General features: G+C 32.5%; 2 protein-coding genes across 2 annotated transcripts; one reads left to right on the top strand and one right to left on the bottom strand.

Moving 5' to 3' along the window:
* Window positions 1-5,198: 5,198 nt before the first annotated feature.
* Window positions 5,199-5,636, bottom strand: LOC131657844 (uncharacterized). Its single transcript, XM_058927199.1, has one exon. The coding sequence runs from the start codon at window positions 5,634-5,636 to the stop codon at window positions 5,199-5,201; it is 438 nt and encodes a 145-aa protein (XP_058783182.1).
* Window positions 5,637-6,698: 1,062 nt separating this feature from the next.
* LOC131660897 (serpin-ZX-like) lies at window positions 6,699-8,488 on the top strand. Its single transcript, XM_058930256.1, has 2 exons — window positions 6,699-7,121; window positions 7,285-8,488. The coding sequence occupies exons 1-2, from the start codon at window positions 6,729-6,731 to the stop codon at window positions 8,062-8,064; spliced, it is 1,173 nt and encodes a 390-aa protein (XP_058786239.1). The 5' UTR covers window positions 6,699-6,728; the 3' UTR covers window positions 8,065-8,488.
* Window positions 8,489-26,286: the final 17,798 nt, after the last annotated feature.

Genomic DNA, 26,286 nt, shown 5'->3' with positions numbered 1-26,286 from the left:
TTGTGATCAATTTGATTTGCACGAATTTCGTTGATTTTAGGGGAATATATTGTCTGATTTCTTGACTTAAAATTAAAGCAAAATCATATCTTTTATTTACTTATTATTTTATATGATTAATTTATGATTTAAATAATAAAAAACCATAAAATAATCCATAAAAATAATAAAAAATAATGAGATATAATTTTGGGACGTGCATGGGCCTAAGATGAGGTTTGGATGGAAATAATATGGGCCCATTTAGAAATATTTTGAGTTTTGAACCTTTTCTCTTCACATTTTTTTTCAAAAATAATCCAACTTTGACAAGGTGTATCTCCCTCAATTTTTGAGGTATGGAGGTGTTCTAGGACTTTTTAGAAACCTTGAAGAGTCTTCTAATCAGTGTCTTTGGTCTCATATCAAAATTATTTTCCATGTTCATTTTATGTTCTTTTGAAAAAAGTGTCTTCTTGTTGACTTTTGAAAAGGACCTATAATGTATGAAGCCATATCTCTTAGATTATTGACCTATGAGCTTTGATTCTTGGACCATTGGATAGAGGAATGAATTCCCTTCAAAATGAGCTTTGGTGGGAATTTTTCTGATGAAGTATGAATATTTGGTGAATTTTCAAAGTTTGGTTGACTTTTTCAATTCATGCCCAAAATAGTAACTTTTGACTTTTGACTTTTCTGATCTTTCCTTGCATCATCATGATCAACCCTTGATCAAATGATGATTTTAGGGTTATGAGGATGTTGTTGACCAAATATCTTGTATATTGACTTGAAATGACTGTTTTGCCCTTGAGAGTCGACTGTTGACCTAATCAGGATTTGAGGGACTAAATTTGCTCTGTTTGACTTGAAACTTTATATGGAGATAATTTGGGATGTTGGTGACCCTATGGAACCACCTTGAGCCATTGATTCAATGATTTTCCATTGAATTAATCAAACCCTAGTTCAGAGCTTTTGTATAGGAGAGTGTGTTTATGAGCTTTTGCCTATGGACTTGAAGCTTGAATAAGAGAAATAATGTTGGCAAATTTTGGGGTATGACACCTACCACCAAGAGGTCCTTTTAAAGTCAACTTAATCTAGGGTTTGGTGGAGTCTTTGGATCATGGACTTTTGAATATTCATTACATCTAGCCCCTAAGAATCAGCAAGTTTCTCTCAAACTATTCATTTTCGTACCATTGTCGAGTAATGTACAAACAACATTAGGGGACAAAGTGTCGTGTGGTAGGTTAGTTGTGCAGGGAGACGGCGGCGGTGCCTTGCGTCAGTCCTGTGTTGCAAGGAGATAAGTTACGCGGTGTAGTGGCTGTATTATTTCATAATCTTTTGTCTTCTAGTGACTTGATCTTATCTCATTTACTTTTTGACTCAAATGCGCTCCAATTTTGTTTGTTAATGTCACATATTCCTTAAAATTGTGAATTTCCATTATTTGTAACCTCTATTGCACTTGTTCTCATCTCAAAGTTGTGTTTAAGGTGTTGCTCTAGTTCTTTCGTTCCAGGATTTATCAAAAGTCATCCCAATACACATAACAAACACATAAAAACTCATAAATGAGAGCACCTATTGAGCTTTTTACAACTTACTTAAAAACAACAAAAGTGCACTAAAATTAACCTAATAAGTTATTGAATAAAAATATTAATCAAGTGTTAAGGGCTATGATGCCTCATACATAGTGTGTTATCACACCCCAAAACTTGAACCATTATCTGTCCTTAGGTGATGCGACATATAATATCAAAAAAAGAAAAATTCTCCTTCCCTCCATCCCCTACTCTAGCAACTCATTTCATATGCAACTCAAAATTTTTCTAGCGAGACTACATCCAAAAATTGGCACAACTGAGTTTTCTTACAAATAAATCATGTTGGTGTGTGTGTGTGTGTGTGTGTGTGTCTGTGTGTGCATGTGTGTGCTTCCTGAGGTTATCTGTCATGCCTTAAGTCTTCAGTTAAGATAATTAACTATCTTATGGCCCGAAATACATTTTTCGATTTAGTAGGGGGAATTAACTATCTTGCTTTTTGTTGGCTTTTTAGCTCATTCTGAACTTGAGGCTTACACTTGCATTACTTTTTCTTAATACGTTTTGCTAGATGCTTTATCTTTTCACCTGACATAATCTCACTTGTAATTAGTCCAACCTGTTATAGATGGTGAAGACACCCACCGTCCCTCCAGTTTTGGGTACATGTACTTTATTTATAATGCTAATTTCCATTTTTCAATCTTTTTGCACACTTTGTGTGCTAATTTATATATACAGTGGATCCTTGTGATAGCCTTAAGCAATTTTATTTTCCTCCCCTAAAATAAACACTAAAACGAATATTATTCCATATTTTAGAACAATTCAAACTTCTTAATAGGCTAACTACTCTCCTTACTACTTCTAGCGCGACATGGCTTCTCAGAAAGTCATAAGTAGGTGCATTAATTTTTATTATCAAGACCTTGTTTCCAATATTATTAGTAGTCTAATTCGAAGTCTCATAAGTTCTTAGAAATTCTGCTATTTTAGATATGAAGTTAGAAGTTTTTTTTTTAGCAAAAAAGATTAAAACTAAAATTAAGACAACCATGAAATTTAACTTTCATTAAACTTAAGCGCTAAATGCTTGAAACATAAAAACATAAAAACTAAAATTCATAAAAAAAGGAAACATGACTAAAATTAGCTAGTTGTCTAAATTTATGACATGAGTTATCGTATCCCCAAACATAGAGTAAGGACATGATCCACTCTGTCATCTGGCGAGTTATGGCATGCCATGACTTAGACACTAAATGAAATAATAGAAGATGATGAGTAGGAAATACAAGTTAGGCCTTAAGTCTATTATTCTTCCTAGTAGCATTTTTTTTCTACTATTTTTCTTTTCTTTGCATCCTTTTCTCCTCGATGATCTTTTCTGGAACGTTAAGAGGACTTGATTCTTTGAACTTCATTGTGATCTTTTTATTTTCTGTACTCTTCACTTTTGTGGGAATTTTCATTTGAATTGGGATGTGAGGTTTTTCTAGGGTCTTGGCGTTTTTTGTTTTGTTGACTTTGGCAAGGTTGATAGCCATTTCTAGCTCGACATATTCTTCTTGGGGTTCTTTGTTGGGGTTGTTGTATTCTGGCGTGTCGAAGTCTTTCACAACTTCCTTTGGATCCTTGCCTTTAGTAGGCTCATCCTTTTTAGACTATGTTTCTGATTCTTCTCCTGAATCCTCTAGATCAACTTCTTCTTTTCCATTCTCCTCATACTTCTCAATTTCCTCTTCTTCCTCTTCCTGTTCTTTGTCTTCCACATGTTTTTCTTCTTCACGCTCTCTTTCAACTTGCGTTATATTAGTTTCTATATATTCATCTTCCTTAGCCCTTTCTTCCTCAACAGATTAAATCTTACTCCTATCTTCTCAATCCTTAGTCACCTTTTTGATCAATTCATTAATGGTCCTGCCACCGTCATGTTGCTCTTCCTCAACGGGTTCATTTATGTTGAATTCCTTCATTGGACTCACTTCCTCAATAGCTTTATTAACATGACTCTATACCTTCTTGAACTTCTTAAAATTCTTCTTCTTTGTATGGGTGTCATATTTAATCACGCCATAAATCTTCTCTGTCTATATCTTAAAGGACACATTTTTCTTGCTTTTCATATTGTCCTTTTTCACCCAATTTTCTTTTGATCTTTCGTTCCTTTCGGAATGGTTCTCTTGGCTGTCTTCATCTCCTTTGATCAATAATTCCCATAATATATGCTCAAGGAACACTAGTGGCCTATTTATCACACGATCCTTATGAAGGGAGTACATTATATTATACCATGTATGTTGGTCTCTCACAAAACGGAAGACTCTCGTCGGTCCTTTTGTATTTGTAACAAAATTCCCCACAAGAGTTCTTCGTTGTTAAACAAAGAACTAACTCGCGACATCCTCTGGCGTGCCTCCTGCCGTTTCTTCTCACCCTTTGGCCTCAACAAAGTCATGATTGCTTCCTTGTCTAACCCAGCTTGTGGATGACTGATCTCATTTGTGAAATTCTTAGAAACTCCTTGTCTCTTGCACAAGTAATGAGACAAGGGAAGTAGATCATGTCATCTTTTCTCTTGGAACAAAATTGAATTTCTTGGACAATAATTTTGGATATGTTTCCCAAATTAAAAGTTGAAATGCAGTGCAGTATGACCACGGTTCCCTTGGGTGAAATCGTCTCTTTCAAGAAGGGAGAAAACCTACCTAATATGCACACTTTTAATGTTGAGCCTTTCACCTTTAAGCTTTGCACACGACTCATAACATAAATTGATGAATATGAATGCAAGAAATTTTTAGAGGCTTAAGGAAAAGTGTTATTCCCTGATCCCTCTGTCCCAAAATAAATGCCGCATTTGTAAAAATTATTTGTCCGAATTCCAATCTTAAGACTTTTCTAAATGGACATCCGAATATTAATATCTGTATATGTATTTGAATAATCGATATTTAAACATGCCTATTTACATATTATATGGCGAGTATGCATTTTAAATTTGATAAAGAGAGAAGGATATGGGGAAAGTGGGGGGAACTTTCAAAATGATGGTATTGAATGTATCGTGATTTACTAATTATTAATAAAATATAATTTTTTTATATAATAATAATTATTATTTTCATAATAATATTTATTAAATAAATAACAAAATAAAATAATATGAGTATAAAATAATATTTACTAAATAAAATAATATAAAAATTACAATTTATTTATAATAAAAATTTAAACGTAAAAAAAGAATTTTTAAAATTTTTAAAAATCAATAATATATTGAAAAGAGAAGTTACATTTGACTAATTCTATTGAATTTAAAATGGAAAGTTATTTTGACAATAGTTTTTATTTAATATTTCATCAATTAAAAAAACCATTTAAAAGGTAAAACTATTCAAATACGTGGGATTACAAATTTTTTATTAAATAAATAAATAACGAATTTTAAACGTGGATTAGGATTTTAAAAAATTAGATTACAATTATAAAAAGAGAATAACTATAATTTTAAATAAATTAATAAAGAAATAAATACAAAATTAATCTCAATTTTAGCTTCAAAATTATGAATATAGTTTTTTTTTAAACAAAAAAGGATTTCATTAAAAGAGAAAAATTACAGGATTCAAGGACAAAAGACAAACACAAGGGCCATTAAGTACAAAGCCTAAATCTAGGGAAGCCTTGTTTGTCAAGCAAAAAGTCCTTGGAAAGATCATGACGAAGACTATCAAACCAAGTGAATTTCTTGGTGTTGTATCCTATGTTAGCTAATAAGTCAGCACAAAAGTTTGCTTCGCGAAAGGTATGCGAAACAACAAAATCAATTTGAAGAGTGTAAGCACAGCAAAAACTCCAACGAGCCTTTAAATGCCAAGGAACCATATCCACCTTTGAAAAAGCCTTGACCACAAAGATGCAATCAGTTTCAAGCCACAATTTGTTCCAACCATTATCCCTAGCGTTCTCAATTGCCATGATTGCTACAAGCAGCTCAGCAGAAACAACATTCCCAGCATGGAGGTAAGCGCAAAAACTCCCCAAATGCCTAGCTTTATCATCTCTAAATATGCCACCACAGGAACTTGTCATAGGGGATCCTTTAGCAAGGCCATCCACATTACACTTAATCCATCCAACCGGGGGAGGGGACCAAAACACATCCAAACATCTCCTAGGCAGCCTCGGGTTCACATCAATGCTTGGGCTTTAATGACACAAAAGCTCCTCATATCAGAGTTTGATCTTTTCAATTTAGAGCTTCCTATGATTTTGACCTGGGACAACACACAAGGTTTAAGGCTATCCCAATAAATAGTCTTGTCCTCAAAAAGAGCAAGGTTTCTAGATTTCTAGATGTGGTAAAACAGAGAAGTGAAGCAGGCAGAGATGATGAGCATAGCTTGAGGAGACCAAGAATCCTTAAGGACTGCCAAACAATCCTCTATGCTGAGCAAAGCCCGGATGCCAATCAAAGAAGAGATCCAATTCTAGAGATGAAGAGAGAAATCGCAATCAAAGAAGACATGCTGAGAATTTTCGAAATCCTTCTTGCATAAAGAACACATGGAGGGGAGGGAGCAGCCACAAGAAATCAAGTTGTCATCAGTGGGGATTTTTTTGTGAAGATACCTCCAAACTAAAATGGAATGAGAGGGAGGAATGACATTGTCCCAAGGATTAAAAAAAGTGGATTAAAAAATGACATTGTCCCAAGATACCTCAAAATTATGAATAGATTTAACAACTTTAATAATTTTATTAAATAATTAAAGAATTTTATATATGGGTTAGGATTTTAAAAAAGTGGGTTAGGATTAAAAAAAGAAAAAAAATAGCTATAAATTAAAATTATAAAATTACAAAATTAACCTCAATTTTGATTCGAAAATTATGAAGAGAGTTAACCACTCTAATTAATAAGATATTTAACAAATTAGTAGAATTTGAAAAAGAAAATATTATTTAATGAGAGAAACACTAAAATGCAGAATACAATATTATATTTCAAACTTAATCTGTAAGCATTGAGAGGACGCGTTTTTTTGTTCGAAAAGCCAAACACCTATAGCGACACGGTTGCACAGTCTGAAACTACTACTATAAGTAGTGGCATCCAAGTTCAAATTAAAAATCACCTCCTTTGATTCTGAGGAATAGTGTTCGAAAACGGGACTACAGAGAATGGATCTCCGTGAATCAATTACCAACCAAACCAACGTTTCATTCACCATCGCCAACCATTTGTTTTCAAATGTATCTCACAGTGATATGAACATCGTCTTCTCGCCATTGTTGCTCCATCTTGTGCTTAGCATCATCGCTGCTGGCTCCGACGGTCCCGTACAACAACAGCTTCTCTCATTCCTCCAATCCAAATCCACCGATCATCTCATCTCATTCGCCTCTCAGCTCGTTTCCGTCGTCCTCACCGACGCTTCTCCAGCTGGCGGACCTCTCCTCTCTTTCGTTGACGGTGTCTGGATTGATAAAACCCTATCTCTTCAACCTTCCTTCAAACAAATCGTGTCTACTGACTTCAAAGCCAATTTGTCCTCCGTTGATTTCCAGAACAAGGTGCGTATAATGTATATGCAATATGCTGTTTTTATTTTCAAACTATTTTGTGTTAGGGTTTCATAGTTCACGACTTTTCGTCTTTGCTAAATTTTTAATTGATTAAAGCAATTCAAATTATCTGTTTATGCGATTGAGTTTTAAATTTGATATGGTTTTGAAGGCTGTTGAAGTGAGCAATGAAGTGAATTTATGGTCTGAAAAAGAGACTAATGGTCTCATTAAAGAACTTCTTCCCCAAGGATCAATCGACGGAGACACCCGGCTTGTCTTTGCTAATGCATTATACTTTAAAGGAATATGGAATGACAAGTTTGATGTTTCCTTAACCAAAAATAATGATTTTCACCTTTTGAATGGTAACTCTGTCAAGGTTCCCTTCATGACCAGCGAGATGGATCAGTTTATTAGAGAATTCAATGATTTTAAAGTCCTTGGTCTTCCTTATAAGCAAGGCGAAGATAAGCGTCGATTCTCCATGTATATTTTTCTTCCGAATTCAAAAGATGGATTGTCAGCTTTGGTTGAGAAGTTGGCTTCCAAATCTGAGTTGCTCGATCGCATGCTTCCTTATCATCAAGTCGAAGTAGGTGACTTTAGGATTCCAAGATTCAAAATTTTATTTGGGCTTGAAACTTCTGATGTACTGAAAGAGTTAGGAGTGGTTCTACCTTTCTCTACGGGAGGTTTGACGAAAATGGTGGACTCTGAGGGTCAAAACCTTTGTGTTTCTAATATATTTCATAAGTCTTTCATTGAAGTGAATGAAAAAGGCACAGAAGCTACTGCTGCCACAGCAGCCACAGTACTAGTAGGGAGTATTATGCGTGTTCCATCTCCAATAGACTTTGTCGCTGACCATCCTTTCTTATTTGTGATAAGAGAAGACTTGACAGGAACGATCCTCTTTGTTGGTCAGGTGCTCAATCCTCTTGTTGACTGATCTTAGCTTCTCACCTTCTATGTGTTTAGCGCCATGTATTAAGGGAGTTCCATGTACCAGGGGAGAAGTATCGAAGAGTTTATTTGAATATATTTTAATTAGTACTTTTGTTAATGTTTGTAAGAGTATAAAAATAAGTCATGAAAATTTCAGTTTATGTTCATAATATTCACATCTAAGAGGTCCTTTACAATCATTCATCGTTGGAATATGCAGTGCATTAGTCCTCCAGAAAATTCTAACATGGAGAAAGAGGTGCATCAGAAAATCCAAACTTAACAGTTTTGTAAATCCATGATATATATTCTGGTTCATAATTTCCAATGTGGGGCAGCAACGCCATAGAAGTAAAATTAGTTTTGGTAGCACATTAGTAACAAGATTTGTATGCAAAGTTTTGCTGTTAAGAGGACTTATCCAATATCTAATTTGTTTAGAATCAAAATGATCTTAAGTTGCAGATACAAAACATTTTAGGTTTTAATTCAAATATCTGTTTAAAGATGGGTCTTACCGAACACTTTTGGTTAATATATCTGCAATTTGTTGTCAAGAGATCGTAAGTGGTAAACATATAACTTAATCATCTTACTTTGAACAATGCAGAGTGAAAAATCTATGAAAATACAGTAAAAATCAAAAGGACTAGTACGAGATGTAATCTAAATTTTAAAAGTCAGTAGATAGAATAAATAAAAATTAATTAGATCACAAAAAATAAAATATTGTTCGTATTATTTTATGAAACAATAAAGTAATAAGAGTTTGCACATAACGTACATGGTCTAAGGTAGTCAATGGTAAACCATAAGACAGAGTAGAGAGCTAGGGATGACGATGGACACAGTTTGGGCGGGCATGATACTATAGTATCCGTCTCAATATCTACGGTTAATTTTTTTTCGTACCCGAGTTCATATATGCGTGGACACCAATGTTCATATTTGTACTATATGGATACCTTAATACCCGAGTCCGTTTATCCGCGTTTGTGATAAAATTAATTAGATTAATTATAAAATATCATATAATTTTAAGTTTTTTTAACAATATTAAAAAATTATGCATGTTATTGTTGAGTTCAGAAATAAAAAAAAACACTTTTATAAAAATGTGTAATACTTTAATAGAAATATATATTTTTTAAATTAATAAACATGCATTTTTATATAATAATATAAAGGGTTAAATATACTATCAGCCCATGCCATTAGGGCGACTTTTGGTTTTCTCCCTTTGAAGTATTTTTTTTTTTGTGTGAATGCACCCTTATAAAATAAAGATTCTGTTTTTAGAACCCCCTCTCCCTTCTTTGTCTGACTGGGCGAAGGGAATCTTGCAAGATGACATCCATGTGATTTTTTAAATATTTTTTATTTATTTAACTGCCATTTTAAATAGTAAGATACTTGTTCCCGCACTCATACCCGTTTATTTTAATGGGTAATTACATGTGTCCGTACCCGTATCCATTTTGCGGGTTTTTATCCTACCTATTGTGGACATTTTTTGCGGGTACCTATAGGATATGGGCCAAATTGCCATACATAGTTAGAGCAATGAGATTGAGAGATGGTTTGTTAGCACTCTTTGACTATGAGCGTAAGTTGTAAAAACGGGAGAGTAATTATTGCGAAGATAAAATATTGTTTTGAATAAACATATAAATATTTGTTTGACAAAGTTATCTTGATAGCACAGTACTACGGAAAAGGTATTTAACAATGGTTGGGAAAGATATATAATCACGCAGGAAAGCACGCGCTCTTTAACAACAATTATTCCTAATAATCGTTATGATATTATATGTGAATAAATGTCAATCGTATCATACCAGAATCAACACTACACCATTTTTGAATTGTTATCAAACCTTGTATTATTAGTGCACAATAAATTTGAACAGCTCGAGGTATGCAATTTTTCCAACTTCCAAAGAGAATAGAAAGTATATAGAATTAAAGGAACAATAATGAGCATCTTTGGTTTTTAAACTTCCAAGAGAAGAAGATGAAGAATCAGAAGGAACAATATAAAAGCGAAAGAACCAAAACACAAAAGCAACTTCATTCAAAGGAATCAACATGTGTTATCATGCTCAAGCTACCAATAATGCTGAGAATTCACATGTTGGTGTGGAGGATGTTGTGGTGCAAAACCAGCCTAAGCCTCAAGGTGTTTGGGTGCAAAACCAGCATCAGATTTAAGATGTTGCTGAAGAGGGTGTTGTCTTTAGACTAATGAGAGCTCTCAGGGTGACCAGAATAATAATAATTATAATAGTTTATGTCAGCAAGAGGGTTTAGATATGATTATGGTTTTTGATTATATAATGAAAGTTTATGTAATGAAGTCTTAGGTAGTGTTTGGCCGAACTTTTTATCTACTTTTCTTCTCCTTATGAGGAGATGAAGGGCCAAACACATTTTTTATAAAGCTCTTATGAAAAAAAGTAGCTTTTTTTTCAAGGCAAAAAATTAAATAAAAGGAGCTTGTAAAAAAGGCGTTGAAACCAACTTTTTCAGAGCTTAAAACATGTGGCCGCGGTTCGAATCCCAACGAAAGCATTTTCTTTAAAAAAATTGCGCTAGTGCAGTAAACAACAATTTTTCAATTTTTTCTACGGTTCATAACATCTAGAGTTATGTTTTATTTTATTTTTTTCTTCTTCTGTTTACATCATCATTTTTGTAGATCCTAGTTTTGTCCAACTTTTTATTCGTTTGTATATTATATCTTATTTTATTGTATAATGATTTTCAATAATAATATTATTAAACTATACACTATATTATAGATGTTAATACAACAATTAATCAATACGCATTATATATATATATATATATATATATATATATATATATATATATATATATATATATAATTTTAACGAAAAAAATAAAATTAAAAATAGATTTAAAGTTTAAAAAATAATCATAACCAAACAGCTTTAACTTAATTTTAAAAGCTCTTATTTTTAACTTTAACTTTAAAGTAACTTTTAAGACTTAAAAAAGTCGGGCCAAACAAGCTCTTAATGTTTCTGTTTAACTGTCTTAAGGTTATCAACTTAAACTATCAGCTTAAACTATCAACTTAAACTATCAACATAAACTACAAATTTGATAAACTAACAAATATATAATTGTAATTTAAAATTCAACAGTTTGTGACAAACTTACGTGCAAGAAACCATCTTTTAGTTGTATTCCTGTCAAGTTCACTGCATTTTCAACTATTACATTTGTTATAAATATTAAACATAAAGCAGATAAGGATCAGTGTAAAAATTTCAAATTTCAAACCCTACTTCAACTATTATATTTCATAGCAAAGTAAATATTAAATATGAATGAGATAAGAAAACACAACAACTTCAAATTTCCAGAAAATCTCTCTGACTTTAGTTTGTTCTTCAAAGTCTTGTTCTTCTTTTTTGAATTTTCATACATAACCTTCAAATAGCCCACAACTTTCAACTCTGACTTCATATTACTCTCATATTCATTTCTCAATTTTTCTCTCATGTCATCATCCCATATGAACAAATTACATGTTTCATCACTCCTTCAAAATGGACATCTCCAAAAAAGCCTTCCTTTATTCAGTCCCTTATTGCATTGGTATGAAACCATACGACTATCACAATCACAAAATTTCCAGATCTAGATTTTACAGAGGAGGAAGACATAGTAAAATATTGGATGAGTTTGTCTTCAAATGCGACATTTGAAACAAAATTGGACAACAACAATGAGTATGGGTGTTCTTGTCGACAATGTCGACGACATTGGTGTTAGGGTTTGTTTCTGTTTTCAGTGGAAAATGGATACTTAGTGTTTAACATATATAAAGAAGCACCAGTGTGTAACAACGATTTTATAAAAGAGCTGTAGTGATATACCTATTATTTTTTAATTAAATATAAATAAAATTGAATAGGCGCACATTAACGTAAAGTGAATTAACTATTTAGGGAACCAGAGGATCGTACCCAGAAATACTGGGTTATATCACCACAGTTAGGTAATTAACCATAATTATAACCTTAACATTTTTAATAAAAAATAAAAAACAATTGTTAACGCGTGAGTTTAGAAGTGTCACCAAGATTTGGGGGCAGACCGTGGTGACTTTGGCGTTGTTGTTTTCGCATTTTGTAGTAGTGGCATTATCTAAACAAGGTAAATTGTGTTGATTTCGACTACCACAATTTTCAAAAATGAGGTATTTGAATAAACATTTAGGGTTGGTTTGAATTTTATTATTTAAGACGAAACTTTAGAAACTCACAGGAATAATTTATAGTAAACTCTTACTCCACCCCTTAGGGGTTTTTAGACACCATGTGCGCTTCCAAAAATATCTCATGCTTCCGGAGATACACATCAGGAAATATCTTTTTTTGGCGAAAATTTGGTTTTTCCGGAGGTGCATCTACGAAATGTTGAATTATTTTGAAGTTTTCTTAGTTTAAAATACTTCCGTAGATGCACCTCTGGAAAAAAACTAAATTTTGGCTATAAAATGTACTTCACGATGTGTATCTTCGAAAAAAGAGATTATAAATGGAATTGCGCTAGGTTCCTAAGAGTATCAAGGAGTGGATTCAGATATTACCTAATTTTTTTAATCTTGTAACAAATATGAGTATCCTCACTTTTTATCCATGTATTCTCAATAGTGTAATTTCTAAACTTGAAACAACACCCATAAGATTTAAGTTGTAATGAATAATCCTCAAAGAAAAAAGTTAGAGTAAGAGAAACTAAATTATATAAAATATGGGTTGTTTCAATATATGCACATGAAAATTTTACTCTATACTCAAACAATTATCCCTCCACCACAATAATTTCCGTGACTCGACCATTAGGCCTTTGTATAAATAGTTAAAGTTGGAAAATTTTCTATTTTTTTCCTCGTTTCTCTTTCAAGTGACCTAACCGAAAAGTGGGAGTTAAGATATTTTCACCTAACAATACGTATCAAAACATATACAAAGAATTTATCATGTCTACAGAGTTTTCCAAAATATATCCAAGTAAGTGATTTGGTCCTTAACTTTTGGTTTCGAGATAACATTTATCCTTTAGGGTTTGTTGGTGGCCACCCCCACCTTCATGGTGGCTTCTATCTACCACTCTTATGGGGGTCATTCCTCCCTCTATGAAAGGAAATTTGTCTTTCATCCAATCTCACTCTCATGCTTCCATCAAAATCAGCTCCCTCATTAGATATCTCTGTCCTCCACTGCGAACAACCATAAAACTCCACTCTCTCTATTGATCTAGTTGCCGCCAGAGCCACTACCATTATTAGGAGATGGAAAGCTTGGTAAGGTTGTTGTTAGCATCTCAAAGCCGCATTTTCCCTCTGTTTATGCTCTGTTGCCTACGTTTCGCCCATCCCTAAAGCCGCAGTGAAGTTACTACGTACAAGTTGCAATTTATCTCTCTCTTTCAGATCTATCGATTTATGTTTTTATGTTGTATATTTTATGCTTTTATTATTAGGGATTTAAATATACACTCATGGTGTTTGATAAAAAGTCTCAAAGGATTTTTGTATTTTGGAGCAACATTATCTCTAGTCATCAACAAAGTATTGAGCATTCCATAAAAATGGAAAATCTTGAGAACAATGAAAGTCGAATTGCACAGACACAAGTCAAATAAATCATCCTTAATTAGATTTAGAAAAAGACTATGGATTCTCATTCTTATATTTCCACTATAGGTGTTCTTAAGAGAGTTGATGGATGGTTGCTATGTTGTTGTTTCTCGTTTGGTTGTGGTCTTTTAGCTTGTGATCAATTTATGTGTAACGTCTATTATATATGTTTATGAAATTTTAACTAGTAGAGATGTTTCTAGACCATGGATGAGATATGTCACACGTCACAAGTATCTTGATGATTGTAATGCCTGTTGGCTTTTCATTTAATGAAATTGTGTTTCCTATAATAAAAAAGTGATTTGGTCCTAATTTTCATTGTTGGTCTTTGTGGGATTACTTAACATTGAGTAATTCAATAACTTTTCATTTTTTTAATACAGAATTATTTTTAGTTGAATGATCGAATAATCATTAATCTTTAACCGAATTACTTAAGAGTGAGAGATCTGTTTTTTTTTTGTTTTCATTGGATTAGTCATGTAGGAATGATTCAGTATTGTTTTTTTTTTTACTTTAATAATATGTTGGTCCCTGTAAATTAGCGTGTTTTTGCTTTTAGTCTTTAATCTGGATTTTTTAATAGTGATTTGTAGACGAGGACATGAAGGTATGATCATAGAAGAAAATGTAAATAATTTTTTTTCAATTGTTTGAATAATTTTTAATTTTAATTATTATTTATCGTTTATATTGTATACTTAAATTTTTTCAAGAGGGAGGCCGAATGAATTTAAGGTTGCAACACATAAAAAGAATCTGTTAGACTGGGTTCCACTAGATCTCTCATCTGTCATACAAGGACTCTGGTCCAAATTCACTCTAGAGATATGGTTTGAGGATGGTTGATCCAAATCTTATTTCATCATATTTGGAGAGGTGGCATTCACATAAATTGTCATTTCATATGCTATTTGTTGAAATGACGATTAGTTTTGACGATGTTGTATGCCTACTTCACCTTCCGATTAGAGGTAATTTCTACAACCATCTAACATGTATTAATAAATAAGGTGTTGTTGGTATTGCTATATATGAAACAATTGAGAGTCACCATAAAGGAGGGAACACAAGAAGCCCGTATTTGCAGGGGTCATAATACATGTTATAGGGGCTACATTCTCTATTTGAAAGGCATTGGGGTCTTAGTTAATTCGACTATACTGTCAGAGCTTATATGTTGTTGTTGACCATGTGCACTATTTTTTCAAACACAAGTTTTACTATTGTAGAAGCAAAATATCTACCGTTATTTAAGAAATTGGCATTATTTGGTAGATTATAAGTTAGCGTGCAGTTGTGTTAGTCACCCTGTACAATTTGTAGAAGATGTGTCTATATTTACTTGTAAGCATCTCGACGGATACGTCATTCTTATAAACTTTTTTTTATATGGTTAATTTCCATTTTTATATGTATTTTGGTCAAACTTCTTTGCTTCATATTTTTCGTATCGTTTATAAATGACTACACCATAATTAATGCACCCGGGCGACAGCACGGGTCTCTGACTAGTTCTTATAGAAAATTTGTTTATCCACCTCTTAATTTTCTTAGTCACCTTTGGCAAATTTACTAAAATACCCTTTATTTTAGAAATATATTTCCGAAAACGTACTTTTATTGAAAAAAAGTGTTTTCGGAAATACACTTCCGAAAACACGAAAAAAAATGTTTTCGGAGATGCATTTCCGAAAACACCCCCTTTTTCAGTTTTTGGAGATGCATTTTCGAAAACACCCTTTTTGGGAGATGGCGGTGTTTTCGGAGATGCTCAGAAATATTCCAAGACCAAATTGGTCTTGGAATGTTTGGGATATACCGAAAGAATTCAATAATTATTAAAAAAATAAAATCAAAGTGAATCAATACAATTAATAGGTATAAATGAAAATGACTCAATAAAATGAAGGTGAATCAAAATTTCCTAAACAATTTTAATGTTAAAAATTATTTTTCTAACTTATATAAATCAAAAACATTTTAATTTTATAAGTAAATTTTGAATTATATAGAATTAAATATAAAATTTATTCATTAAATAAAATTAAGACAAAATCTTTTTTTAATTTTTTTAAACTAAATAAAAAATTATAACTCATTTTTAATTATGAATCAGAATAGAAATATATAATAATAATAATTATTAATTTTGTAAGTGAAATATATAAATATATAATATATAAATATATAATAATTAGTAGGTAAATATATAATAATTATTATAAATTAAAACAATCATTGTTTTAATTTTTATAATTATTATATAAATGTATAAATATATTTATAATTAATATATAATAATTATTATATAAATATATAATAATTTTATAAATATATAATAATTATTATATAAATATATAAATATATAAATTAAAACACTCATTTTTTAAATTATTTTTGTAAATATATAAATATATAATAATAATTATAAATATATAAATATATAAATAAAAAATTATAACTCATTTTGTAAGTGAAATGATTTTAATTTTTTTAATTAAAATTATTTTAAATTTTAAATATGAATCAAAATAGAAATATATAATAACTATTATTCATAACTCATAAATTATATCAAAATATATAATTATTATTATTATTGATTACTCATAAATTATATCAAATTTATGACATGTGAATTAATTAATATCCTAAAATTAATTTTTGGGATTTTTTTAGATTTTTTTTGTTGTTTATCCGAATTAGTCAAAATCCCAATTTTTGGGATTTTTTCGGAAATGCACTTCCGAAGTCTGGAAAAATTTAGAAAAAAAAATATTTCGGAAATGCATTTCCGAAGCGGGGTAAAATGAGATTTTCGTTGGGGTGACCCTCATAGGGAGGTGGGTAAAGAAATTTTCTTCTTATACATGTATTTATTTATTTTATTCATTTATTATTTATTTTTAAGGTTAAATATGTTTTTGGTCCTTATAAATATTTTAACTTTCATATTTTGTCCATATTAAAAAAATAATATATTTTAGTCCCTCTTATTAAATCAATGTGTATTTTTGAATAATTATTCTGAAGACATGTTTAGAACGTTTTAAAAATTTCCTCTGAAAAAAAGAAACTCAAAATTTAATTTCTAAGTCGAGGTTTTCTTTACTTTTACATTATCTTTTGCAATTTAAAAAATTCATATTTAATTCCTCTTATTTTAGAAAATTCTAAAATTTGGTAAAGAAACGTTTTATTATATTCTAAACATGTATGAAAAAAATTATTCAAATATTTGAAATTTTAAGGGTAATTAAATATTTTTTAAAATTTTAAAAAAAATCAAGGAATAAAATTGCATACATAACATTTAAAATATATTATTTGTAATCGCAACTAAAAGTGAAAGTTGAAATATTTATAGAAACTAAAAACATTTAACACTGATTCTTATCATTGATATTAATAGTGTTAGTGTTTGATTATTGATATTAATAGTGTTAGTTAGGGGTGGACAAAATATATTCAACCGAAGCTATCCGCCCGATCCATGTAAACCGAATGCTTTCGGTCGGGTCAAGTTCGGGTTTTCGGGTCCAACGGGTGATCCGCTCGGTTTATAATGGTTAGTTGCGGTTCGGTTCGGTTGAACAAATTCAATCCAACGAAAACCGAACCCGACCGGAATTGGCTTATACTGGGGTGGGCTGAGTAGTTTTTGAAGCCCAGTAGAATACAATTAGGTTAAATCTAACACATATAAGTGTTAGTGAATGAAACCCTAGCCGTCTCCAACTTTGTTTTTCTCTGTTTTCTCTCATCATCGACGATTCAACAAAGTAAAACTCTAAGTTCCTCACTTCTCTTTCTCATGGCAAAGATTACTTATTTTATTTAGTTATCTTTAACTCTTTAATTTACTTTTGTTTCAGAAGATGCTATTACTCACAGCGTTTTTGATTTACTCTTGTTTCAGAAGATGTGAATCCTCACAGCAAGATGAAGAACATGAAGCAGATCTTAAAGTTGCTCTTCAACATGAAGAGTTTGTTAGTGAGAATTGATCCATTCTCCAACAAATCTAAGACTTGATGAGTCAACCACATGTCTTTCACATAGTAGATAAATTTACTTCATTCAACATATGCTTATTTAATTTAAAGCAACTATTGATGGTACTCCACCTCATCAATGGCCCATAAAGATCAATCCATAAAGAGAAACCTCTTCTTATAATTCAAATTAAATAAGGTAGTGGAAAGTTGTAACTTTCAAGGAAGGCCATAATTAGAGTCATAACACATATGATTCATATCAAGATTCACAATAGCTTTGATTTGAGTATTCTAACTTGTGATTCTAGCTACACTCAATATATTGACTTGAATCAAATTGTTAGACTAAAAAAAGGATCATTATCATGGATTCAACTACCGATTTATTGAATGAGGAGGATCTAAAAGGGATAATACTTAACATAGCCGAAGAAAACAAAAATGAATCCAAACAAATTAAAAACAAAATCTAAATCTAATAATGTACATACACACAAATTGACAAATTACAAACACACGATAAATCAAATAATGCATATACACACAAATTGAAAAATCATCAAAATAAAAATGATATCAATGATTGCAATTTTAACTCCTCCCCTGGTTCAAGTGGAGGTTTGGGTTTCGCTTGACCGGATCATGTGTCATACCCCAAAATTTGCCTATCATATTTTTAGTGTTAAACTCATTCAAGTATCAAAGGCTCAAGGTTGGACTAAGTACACACTCTCCTAAGCAATCAACCCACAACTAGGGTTTTGGTTTCTCTCAAAGTAAAATCAGGTTCTGACACCTCAAGTGGACTTCATGGCCTCTCATATGCCTCAAAGAATCCTCACATCAAGTTTCAAGCTCTGATTCACAAGATTGCTCAGTCAATTGCTCGGATAGTCAACAGTCGACTAGTTTGACCTAAAAGTCAACTGTGGTCAAATCACAGCAAAAACTCCCTATTTTTGGTCAACATCAACATTTTGAAGTCAGATTCATCATTTGATCAAGGGTTGATCATGATTCATCAAGAAAAGCTCAGAAATCAACAAAACTCATAGTTTCTAAATTAGGGTTTTGTAGGAGAAAATCAACTAAACTTTTACCAGCCATAGCTTTCACATGGAACATCAGAAATTTCCCAACCAAATCCTATTTTGTAGGAAATTGAATTCTTTACAACTTTGTCTCTCTAATGCCAAGGCAAAAAATGCTTTATTTGGGAGATATGAGCCAAAATATTACAGGTCCTTTTAGAAAGCCAACCAAAAGCAGTTTTTGTCAAAGCCAATATCATCAAGATAAAATCTCCAAATACAAAAATGGTTCCAAAGTGGCTTGTTTAAGACATCTCGGGCTTTCCAAAAAGTCCTATAACAGTTCCATACCATAAAAATTGAAGGAGTTATGGATTGCTAAAGTTGACTAAGTTTTTAGGAATGCATGAAGTCTTGCTTGATTAATCTTGCATATTTTAACAAATGGGCCTAAGTTTTTGTTTCTAAACATGCTGGTGATGATATTTAGGGCCCATAAATCCATATCTCCACTTCCCATGATTTTTATTCATTTTATTTTGAATTTTATACATTTTAATTCAATTTAAAACAATTAAATCATGAAAGTTATTTAAGAGATGCATGGTCATGATTTGTCATCAGATTTGTACCACAAAATAACATATCAATCAAATGAAATTCGTGGAAATTAGCTTAGGAAAGATTGGGTGCAAAAATAGAAGTTTTGGATCAAATCTTCAATCTAAGATTTAATCTTCTAATCATTGGTTTCATTCCAAGTTTGCTACCCTAATTTGATCCTCTATATAAGTACAACAAAACCACAAGCCTAGGGAGAGATTTCGGCAAGAGGAGGCTAGGGTTTCAAGTGCAAGAACCTCAAGCAAACTAGGACACGAGTTAAAAGTTTTTGCAACAAGCTTTAATCAATCCCAAACGTTCATTCACCCTCTAGAAGTTCCCAGGAGCTCAAACATATCACCCTTGAAGGCCAAAGCTCTCCAAATCGTCGTCATTCGTCTTCAATGGTTTGCATGAACTTTTAAATTTTAAAACTATTAATTTATGCATTTTTAATGAGTTTTACAGATGCACATGTGTTCATAATCATTCATGGTTTCGTTTAGCACTGTCTTTTTGAAGGTTTGATGTAGGAATTGTATTACACCATGGCTAGGGCATAACAAGGACGTTATTTAGTTCTCCACATACAGGGCGTTTCAGACCACGAGGATACCACCATTGAACTTGCAAGGTGTAATTTAGTTAACCTGTGTTGTTTTCTTGAATGTTTTTATGCGTTTTGCAGGTTTGGACATTGGTGCCCATCGGCGATGGTGACCGGAGGTCACTGTTCCGATGGCTTGTGTTTTTCTGGTTTTTCTTTACTCTTACGTGGCACTTTAATGCATTCTCGTTGGCCAGTCAAATATCCAATTCCTCTCTCTGTTTCCGATTGGAGGGTCAAAGGTTCAAAGTTTCTCTCCCTCCTTCTCATTGGATGCTCGTGCACAGGCGGGACCCACGTTTGACTTCATCTTTGAATTTTCCATTCAAACTATTAATTCCTTATTTATTATTTGTTGAATGATATATTAACAAGTTGTGCATACAATGAGATTGGTATTAGCAAAGAATTTTGAACCTTTGTAACCTGGGCTCGATCCCCAGGCGTGACGTTTTTATTTTCCCACTTGTTTGATCACCAATCCAGTGTAGCCAGCCAGTGAACACCCACGATGGACCTTCACGTGAGAGCTATTGGATCTTCTTAAGCACGAAATCCTACGTCCCAAGGATGACTCCCCACCGTAGACCCCCAGCGAAGAGTTACACAGGATCCACGCCAAGTTTGTTTCCTTTCTTTTTTTTGTTGTTGTTTGTTTTTATTTAGTTTTGGTTTTTTTATTTTATTTGTTTAGATTAATACAAATAGAACCAATCATCCTTTTTAATTTATTTTAATTAATTTAGATTTAGTTTAATATCAATTCCTATTAGTTGATTAATTAGGTAATTTAGGATTTAGTTAAGTATTAGTTTAATTAAATTATAATTCAAATTCAATAATTAGGATTAATTTAATTATAATTAGGTTTTTAGGTTAAACTAATTAGAAATTTAAGTTTAGTTAATTAATTAGGATAATTAATTTATAATTTAGGTTTAAGTGATTAGGGTTAATTTTTACCTACAAATAGTTTTTAGGTTTAGCCTTTAACCTCAAAAAACTCACAGGTAAACCTTAGAAACTATCAATAGGGTAAGAGTTGTCTATTAATTGTAGGCTTACGTTTTTAGCCACAAGGTTTTTTAACCATTAGGTTTCCCTTAGGTGGATGTTCTCGTTATTTTTAGGCTTATACTTTTACCTCTATTTTTCTTAACTGTAATTTCATCGCGATCTTCTCTTCTTATCTTAAAACTCTGTGATTGTCGCGTGCATGTTAATTTTTATTTATTTAATTTTCCTTATTTATTTAAAATTCTAGAAAATGTGTATAGGATTGTAAGGTTTCTTTTGTAATAGCTTAGGGCTTTTAAATTTTTGCCTTTAATTTCTGCCTTTTATTTTCTGCTTTTCCACGGGTTTTTGGCTATGTAATCCCCCACCCAAAGCCTTGTAATATCGTAGAAACTTTTAATTCTTGCTTTCATTATATTGCGTGGTTAGTAACTCTAGGGAGTGATAAGACTGCTAATTAACATAGATCATTAATTACAAGATAAATATCTGAATTGAAGCACATGATTGTGACACACACTCATACACCTTTATGGTAACCTTTCTTATGCTGCCTTTCGATTTAAAAATAGTCAAGTCCCTCGAATACGAGGATACCTTAGTAATGTTTCCCTCAGTTCATTATCATCATCAAAGATCATAAGTCCCTTTCGAGTTGCCTACGATTAATATGATCTTATCCCTCGATGTTGCCTCAGTAAAATGATGATCGTCCCTCTCGAATGATAAGGTATGCTCCCTGGTTGCCTAAAATGACTAATATATCCTTCCTTAAGACTTCCTACCTTCTTTATGGTATGGATAGTCTTATGGAGAACGATAATCCTCGATGACCCTTTTTCAAATCCAATGAAAGAACTACCTACCCTCTTTATGGTATGGATAGCCCTTTCAAACAAAAGTCTTAAAGAACAGAAAAATTAAACTTAGGGTAAGTTCTCTTAAATGCTTGCTCTATTCAAACTCAAATCAAAAATACTTTTTCCACTCCTTTTTAACTTACTTTCAAAAAGGCTACGCTTATTTTACAAGCTAAAGTCCTTATTCAAATCCTTTTCCTATTCACACACTACACTTCAAACATTTTGAAAATAAAAGTGAGCTAAGAAATTAAGGGCCCATGGATAACCATGGATACAAAGGGTGATTACACCTTCCCTTTGTATAACCTACCCCCCGAACTCAAAATCTTTCAAAAGGCCTTTCCTGTTCTTTTTGCCTTTCTTAATTGGATAAAATAAAAGTCGGTGGCGACTCTTGCTATCTGCAACATTTCAAAATAGTCAGTTCTCCCACCGTGTTACATCGTGAAATATGATGTTTTACCCCACCGCAGTCAGAGGGCATGGGAGGTTAGACTTATAATCTTTAATTTTAAGAGCTTCAAGTTGAGAGATGACTTATTAAGCGTCCCTGAATTTGATTCGTTCGGTAGCATGCTTTGACTAAGGAAAGTTTATCTATGGGGGTGCTAGCTCGTCATGGACCGAGAATGACTAGGGAGTTTTTCTATTCCCTCTCGGAATAATATTACTCATATTTCTCAAGTATTTATGAATAAACCTATCAAGGAGAGTTGGAAGAGTTGGCATATCACACCGATCATGCATCTCATTTATTGACTTTCAGAGTTGTAAAGTAGGGAAAGTATATTTCTATGATCGTCTTCGACAAGAGAGAGGCGCTCAATGAGCGAGTTAACACCCTCACTGTTGAGCAAAAGAGAAATCTAGGGAGCTTTTGAATCATTTCTGGCAATAAAGGTCATCGTCGAGCACTTTGAAAATCTCAGCACTTTGGTTGAGAAGGTGAAATTTCTTGCCTCAAGAAATAACAAAGAAGAACGGGAATTTGACTTCTCCTCAAACATCTTTATCAACGGTGGATTCCGCTCTAGACGAATTAAAATGGCCTTTGGATCCTGTCCAAAAAAGGTAGAAGAGCTTGAAAATTCTTTGAAGGAATATCATGAAGGTCTAGAAAAGGATGAGGACGACCTCTGTGAGACGCGCCTCGATAATCTTGCATTGTCTAAGGAGTTAGCCAAATAAATAAAAGAAATTAATTGTCTATGATTATTTTCAAAGTTCCTTGAAACATGTGGAACACTTTTATGTTGTTGGGCGAATTTCCCGACAACAAGTTCATCTTTATAAAGCTATTGAAAATAGGGAGGTGGTTTTCTTGGTGGACTAAACTTTTTTACCCGTATAATTGTATGTTACATATGTAAATCCATTGGTTAAGTAATCTTTGATTGTTTATGCCCTACAACATATATTTTATTTTGTTACTTACTCATATTTTCACCTATTTTTGCTCTATTACTTTTGGTTCCGAGTTCATCTATCTATGATGTAGAATTTTATTTGAGGTCATGCTTGAAATTTATCGAACGTCTCTGAGGACCTTGCCCAACCATAGGTCGATACACCTTCCCTGAACTAGGTGAAAAACAGGATCAAACTCGACATATAGTAGACTCACCGCTGCCTTTGTAGTGACAGATGAGGTCAGAATGTGATCTTAAGGTGTATTCCAACAACATCAAAAAATTATACAAGAAAGGAAGGGGACAAATTCTTAAGCCCCACATTTAACTTTAATACATGTCTAGTTTCATTCCAAATGTCCTCTATTTTTGTAGCTCTTTATGCCTAAAGTAATTAATCTAGTGAATATTCCCATCCTCCTATTTTCAATCACATCTATCATGAGTTCCACTTGTTGAATTCCTCATAATAATAAACTTTTACCTTTTCCTAAGATGATAATCCAACGGATTAGATTTATGGAAATATAATGCATGATAATTTAAAGTACTAATCACACATCAAATAACACAAAAGATTACTTTATATTAACTTCTCATTGCTCAACATAAAAGAGTTTAGCTGATGATGAGCTTAGCACACACATCAATACTGGTTCATAAGCTAAATATTCTTAAACACATAATGAAAAATAAATGAAAACCTAAGAGTATCTTCGTCTTCTTGTAATCTTCAATCAGAGAGAGAGAGACGAGTTCTATCACGCTAGATACTGTTTGCTAATACTTGAGATGAAGTGATGAGAAATTCTCCATATTAGTTCAACTTACTTTCACACCAATTTCTACCAAGTGTTTCTCTCTTAATGTATGAACTTTTTTGCATTTCTACCAAGTAGGCATGGAAATATAACCCGTACCTGCGGGTACCCGCCCGAACCCGTCCAAAGTTGACGGGTGGAAACCCACTTTGAATGGATTTGGGTTTAGGTTTGAGTTTTTTCGATTATAAAATATGAGATTGAATCGAGTAATGTGGACACTAGTATCCACCCCGAACCTGCCCTCGAACATGTCCCGTTTATTTTATTTTGTACATTATTATTTAAATTTGGTAATTTAGAATATTAAGTATGTGGTTAATATTTTGATATTTTGATTTGTATTTATTATTTAAATTTTTTGAAATATATGCATGAAATATTTTGAGATTGTTTTATTTTATTATTTTTAATGTAATTTGGTTTTGGAAAAAAATAAATATTTCAATTAAAAAATTGATTTCACTAAATGAATGGTGGCAGGGCGGGGATACCAAACTCAACCTGAACCCATTTGAGATAGATTTGGATTTTAATTATCCATCCCTATTGGGGGTTGGGGCCGGGAACATGGTTTGTTTGAGAGTTTGTGTTTGGGTTTAGGGAAGGTAAAAACCGCCCCCGACCTGCCCCGTTACCATGCCTACCACCAAGAGGTCCTTTTAAAGTCAACTTAATCTAGGGTTTGGTGGAGTCTTTGGATCATGGACTTTTGAATATTCATTACATCTAGCCCCTAAGAATCAACAAGTTTCTCTCAAACTATTCATTTTCGTACCATTGTCGAGTAATGTACAAACAACATTAGGGGACAAAGTGTCGTGTGGTAGGTTAGTTGTGCAGGGAGACGGCGGCGGTGCCTTGCGTCAGTCCTGTGTTGCAAGGAGATAAGTTACGCGGTGTAGTGGCTGTATTATTTCATAATCTTTTGTCTTCTAGTGACTTGATCTTATCTCATTTACTTTTTGACTCAAATGCGCTCCAATTTTGTTTGTTAATGTCACATATTCCTTAAAATTGTGAATTTCCATTATTTGTAACCTCTATTGCACTTGTTCTCATCTCAAAGTTGTGTTTAAGGTGTTGCTCTAGTTCTTTCGTTCCAGGACTTATCAAAAGTCATCCCAATACACATAACAAACACATAAAAACTCATAAATGAGAGCACCTATTGAGCTTTTTACAACTTACTTAAAAACAACAAAAGTGCACTAAAATTAACCTAATAAGTTATTGAATAAAAATATTAATCAAGTGTTAAGGGCTATGATGCCTCATACATAGTGTGTTATCACACCCCAAAACTTGAACCATTATCTGTCCTTAGGTGATGCGACATATAATATCAAAAAAAGAAAAATTCTCCTTCCCTCCATCCCCTACTCTAGCAACTCATTTCATATGCAACTCAAATTTTTTCTAGCGAGACTACATCCAAAAATTGGCACAACTGAGTTTTCTTACAAATAAATCATGTTGGTGTGTGTGTGTGTGTGTCTGTGTGTGCATGTGTGTGCTTCCTGAGGTTGTCTGTCATGCCTTAAGTCTTCAGTTAAGATAATTAACTATCTTATGGCCCGAAATACATTTTTCGATTTAGTAGGGGGAATTAACTATCTTGCTTTTTGTTGGCTTTTTAGCTCATTCTGAACTTGAGGCTTACACTTGCATTACTTTTTCTTAATACGTTTTGCTAGATGCTTTATCTTTTCACCTGACATAATCTCACTTGTAATTAGTCCAACCTGTTATAGATGGTGAAGACACCCACCGTCCCTCCAGTTTTGGGTACATGTACTTTATTTATAATGCTAATTTCCATTTTTCAATCTTTTTGCACACTTTGTGTGCTAATTTATATATACAGTGGATCCTTGTGATAGCCTTAAGCAATTTTATTTTCCTCCCCTAAAATAAACACTAAAACGAATATTATTCCATATTTTAGAACAATTCAAACTTCTTAATAGGCTAACTACTCTCCTTACTACTTTTAGCGCGACATGGCTTCTCAGAAAGTCATAAGTAGGTGCATTAATTTTTATTATCAAGACCTTGTTTCCAATATTATTAGTAGTCTAATTCGAAGTGTCATAAGTTCTTAGAAATTCTGCTATTTTAGATATGAAGTTAGAAGTTTTTTTTTTAGCAAAAAAGATTAAAACTAAAATTAAGACAACCATGAAATTTAACT

Source organism: Vicia villosa, linkage group LG3 (assembly GCF_029867415.1).
Source record: "Vicia villosa cultivar HV-30 ecotype Madison, WI linkage group LG3, Vvil1.0, whole genome shotgun sequence".
Lineage (NCBI taxonomy): Eukaryota > Viridiplantae > Streptophyta > Magnoliopsida > Fabales > Fabaceae > Vicia > Vicia villosa.
Note: the sequence above shows the minus strand (reverse complement) of the source record. Positions and strands in the feature narration are given on the sequence as shown.

What these genes read in the sequence shown, in the direction of transcription:
- LOC131660897 (XM_058930256.1), top strand. Translation starts at nt 6,729, where the DNA reads ATGGATCTCCGTGAATCAATTACCAACCAAACCAACGTTTCATTCACC. An exon ending in CCGTTGATTTCCAGAACAAG is followed by an intron (nt 7,122 to 7,284) that starts GTGCGTATAATG and finishes ATGGTTTTGAAG; the next exon opens with GCTGTTGAAGTGAGCAATGA.
- LOC131657844 (XM_058927199.1), bottom strand. Translation starts at nt 5,636, where the DNA reads ATGACAAGTTCCTGTGGTGGCATATTTAGAGATGATAAAGCTAGGCAT.